The sequence below is a fragment of the Belonocnema kinseyi genome, chromosome 6, assembly GCF_010883055.1.
Source record: "Belonocnema kinseyi isolate 2016_QV_RU_SX_M_011 chromosome 6, B_treatae_v1, whole genome shotgun sequence".
Lineage (NCBI taxonomy): Eukaryota > Metazoa > Arthropoda > Insecta > Hymenoptera > Cynipidae > Belonocnema > Belonocnema kinseyi.
Window position 1 is genome coordinate 79,782,405 of NC_046662.1, and position 4,286 is coordinate 79,786,690.

The following is a 4,286-nucleotide window of genomic DNA, read 5'->3' on the forward strand; positions in this document are numbered from 1 at the left end:
TTAAATAAATTATATTTTAAAGAATCTCTATTTTCTTAATTAATTCAAACGAACCTGAACTTTTAACACAGTACGTTAGTAGGATTTACGCGTGCAAACATTTATAGATCACTTTTTGTCATTTTTATCAACTGTAATTAAATTACTTAGAAATTCCACAAAAATTCCTTGGGCATTGTTTGCAATTTTTCTATAAAAATATTTGCTATTGCATGATACGTTATGTGAAATCTCCCCATGTAAAAAAATTGGTAGACGATAGTATGCATAGTTCATGTAAGATTAAATTTAGGAATTGCGCACATTCAGATAGAGCTTAAACTCAGTCATTTTAGGTTTGAAAACTGAAAGTAAGTCTTATAAATGCTACTGTTCTCAGAAATTCAAAGTGGTTTTAATAGCAGGAAAAATTTAGACAAATAGTATAGTAAGTTAGAGCCGTGTAATTTTAAATATATTAAGTCAAGGTTTTTTTCAAATCTGGTGTACAGTTTAAATCTTCTATGAAATCTCATGAAGTCCTCCCACCACATCACGTGAACACCTGAAATCTGTTTAGATCCTCTAAAAATTAATAAAAAACTCATCAAGCTTTTCAAATTCCTTAAAAATTTCAAAATCACTGGAAATGCCTAGAAATTTTACAATATCTATCCAAATTTCCTTCAATATTATAAAATTCCTAGTAGTAGCTTGAAATTATTTTAAAATTCTTTAAATGTTTAAAAATACTCTAAAAACTTTAAAACGCAATCAAATTCTTCCAAATCTCTAAAATCAGTTAAAATCGCTGAAAACCCTTTTGATTCTATTGAAATCTTTAAGACTTTTTGAAATGTTTAAAAATCACTTGATTTTTTAAAAATTGTTGATATCTTTAAAATCTTTAAAATCTTTAAATATTTTAGATGGCACGAATATAATATGCCGCAAATGTCACTTGCAGAAAAAGTGACAAGCCGCAAATGTGTCATACCAAAACGTGACTTGCCATTTGTTACATGATCCAGACCCCTTAAAATAAGTCGACGTTATAACTTATTTTAAGACTCTCTTCTTAGTGGCTGTCCATTAATTACGTTATCGACTTCAGGCGTTTTCATCCCCTACATACCCTTGCCCTTCCTACATATTTGAGGATCGTATTTTTATCAAAAATTTACAGTTTCCCGAATCACTCAAAATTCTCTCAAAACAAGGGAAATAAGGTAATTGTTCAGGAAAATAGGAAAATAAATTCAGTTTAAAAAAAAATGAAAATACTATATTGAAGTAAACATCAGACACTTTGAATTCTTAAGATTTTTAGCGGAAATATATTACATTTTCAACACAATAGTTAAATTTTAAACAGAAACATATTTTCTACCGAGAAAGATGAATTTTCAATAATAAAGAGAGATTTTTTCACAAATAGTTTAATTGTCTATCAAGAAAGATACATTTTCTACCATAAAAGATGAATTTTCAATTGAAAAAGATGAATTTTTAACAAAAAAGGTCAATTTTTTACCAAAAAAGATGAATTTATCAAAATAGTTGAATTTCAGCCTACAAAGATGCATTCTAAGTATTAACTAGCAAGTTGCATTTTTAACAAAAAGGATGAATTTTTAATCAGGAAGGGTAATTGTTCGCCAAAAAAGACGAATTTTAAACAAAATGCATGAATTTTAAAAAAATAGTTCAATTTTTCACTTGCAAAGAACAACCCTCAAGCGAAAAAGGAAATGTTCTACAAAATTATTAAATTTTCTACTTCATAGATGAATCTGCAGCAAGAAAAGTGCATTTAACAAGAAATTAGTTAAACTTCCAATTAAGTAGTTGTATTATTTACAAAAAGCATGATTTTTAACACAATATTTTTATTTAAAACAATGTAATTAATTTTTCAACCAAATAGTAGAACGTTTAATCAATGGAGACACATTCTGAACAAAAAAATAGTAGGATACTCTCATATTGGGTTCAATAAATTCATTCCATATTTTAGTTAAAAAATGAGAAAAAAAAGCGGAAGTTTCTTCAAAAAACAGGAGAAGTAATAATAATTACTTCCACTGACCACCTGACCCCTTCTCCCAGTTATAAAATTACCCCTCCCCCAACCTCAAATTGGTAACGTAGTTAATGGTCAGCGCCTTACTGTTTTATAATCTAATTACCCAAAACTACAAAATGAAAAAAGAAAAACGTAGTAAACATCAAATTTGAAAACTTACTCACCTGTCCCGGTTGCGAGTGGAAGTGAGCGAAGGTGTACTCTCTACTCGTGTGGGGTGCAGTGACAAGTATCCTAGCAGGACTCTTCCGACCCCCCGGATCCACTGAAGTCTGACAGGAACTGACAAGTCCAACGGCAGCTGCAGCTGCCATTTGGTCCTGACTCGGACCCATGTCTGATGGATCGGTTGGAGAGGTCGATGAGGTCGGAGGTGAATTTGCACTGTTTGATGTTAATTCGCCCGTCGACCTTATTATAGCCACAGGCCTAGCCATCGGCGCTGCTGGTGGTGGAGGTAACATTGAACTCGGGTAATACTGTGAGAACTTTTGTAGCCCAGACCGCGGACCCGCGAGTTGTGCCTGAAAATCGTACACCACTGATCATCGATCCACTCATGCAAGGCCGTCTTAAGACAAAGCGTGGGGCACGAACCAGAGACCCCTCACATCATCAAGGATCTCCTTAATTAATAATAACTAATTATCTGCTAATTGTTCATTCTATTATTTGAACCAAATAGTTTTTAAGATGATTTAAATATATTTTATAATATCGATAAGTACGTTCTTTGTATCATTAAAAATCAGGGTGTCTTAAAAAATACTTTCTTTGATTTGAGAAAACACCCCTCAAAAGATTCCATTTGACGAGAAAGAAACTATAAGTTTTTTTTCTTCGAAAAGGGGCAAATAGTATATGAAAGTTGCCTTTTAGTGTTTGGATAATCATCAATCTATTTGGAAAAAATGCTTGGTCAACATCATACTGCCGTGCTAAACAAGAAACCGGTAACTATTAATTATAAAGCGGTAAATATTATGTGAGTGTAATGCGGGCTAAATCATTTTTGTGGCCAGCAAATTTGTTCGAATAAAAAAAAGATTTTTTAATTTTTCTCGGAAACAAAGACAAATATAAAAATAATTAGATAAAAGTTCTTTTAAAACATTAGTAATTTTACCTCAAGTCATACTTCTGCAAATAAGGTGATTACGGGTGTCTTTCAAGTCCCGGTTAGATCAGGCGATATCGCTCCGATTTTCTAAACTGAAATTCCGGACTCAATTCCAGCTACCAGCATTTATAGAAAATTTTTTTGCATAAAAATTTCTTTGTTTGCAATTGCCTATTGAAAATATTTAAATCAAGCGAAAGTATTAATTTTAAACACTTTTTTTCAACTTTTATCATTTCCGCTGCCAGTATTTCAAGGATAATTCAGAGCCGTGACATCCTTTAAAAATTCTAATTATTTACGAAATTCCTGATTTTATTTTTATCATACAATTTTCATGCATAATTTTTACTCACATAAGAATGATAATAGACAAAACACAAATAGTCAAGTGAATAAAAAAATGAGAATTTTCTATTGAAACAACTTTTCTTAGAGTGTAGTAAAGGTAGATAGAGTATAGTAAAGGTAGGGAAAACAAATTTTTGTCATATGATAAACATGGTTAAAAATTAATTTTTTGGCTTGATTGAAATAAATTTAATGTTGTTCTGTAAGTTTCAAGTACATGGCACTTTTTATAATATCGTTTGAAACTTGAACAAAAATGTTTAAAACCCGATTTTTTTCACCTTTATGACCATTGCGCTTAATTGTAATATTTACAAACAAATAAATAGTACAGTGATTATTACGATAAGAGGCAACTATTAAATATTGTTTTATTTTAATCTAAATTTTATTTCTTGTTTCAACCTAGCCTAGCGAGTCAACTCCCGGAGGTTTTTAAACACTTCCAAACGTGAAAAAATTCATATTGTTCATATGATACATAAAAGAGATTTTTTTCAAAAATTTTTAAAAATCGCTAGAATAGGTGGGAAATAAAAAAATAGAAAAATTAAAAATCTCCCTCATAAATTAAGAAAAACACTACTTTTTTTAAACAAACAATAAATTTTCGTACTTGTCACAGCTTCTAATGCAAATATTGATTACAATTAAGGTGGCTTGGGCGCTTTTTAAAAAAATCACAGGCAGTTCTGAAAATTTGATATTATCGAAAGAAAATATACTAGATCACTTTGCAAAAAAGAAATA

At 30.4% G+C, this 4,286-nt stretch overlaps 1 protein-coding gene across 1 annotated transcript in view; it reads left to right on the forward strand.

Moving 5' to 3' along the window:
* The window catches only part of LOC117175465 (nuclear factor 1 X-type), a 121,191-nt gene that overhangs the window by 105,271 nt on the left and 11,634 nt on the right, over positions 1 to 4,286 (forward strand). The window contains exon 10 of the mRNA XM_033365170.1: positions 2,487 to 2,538. Within this exon, the coding sequence (XP_033221061.1) occupies positions 2,487 to 2,538 (52 nt within the window). The remainder of the gene's footprint in view (positions 1 to 2,486; positions 2,539 to 4,286) is intronic.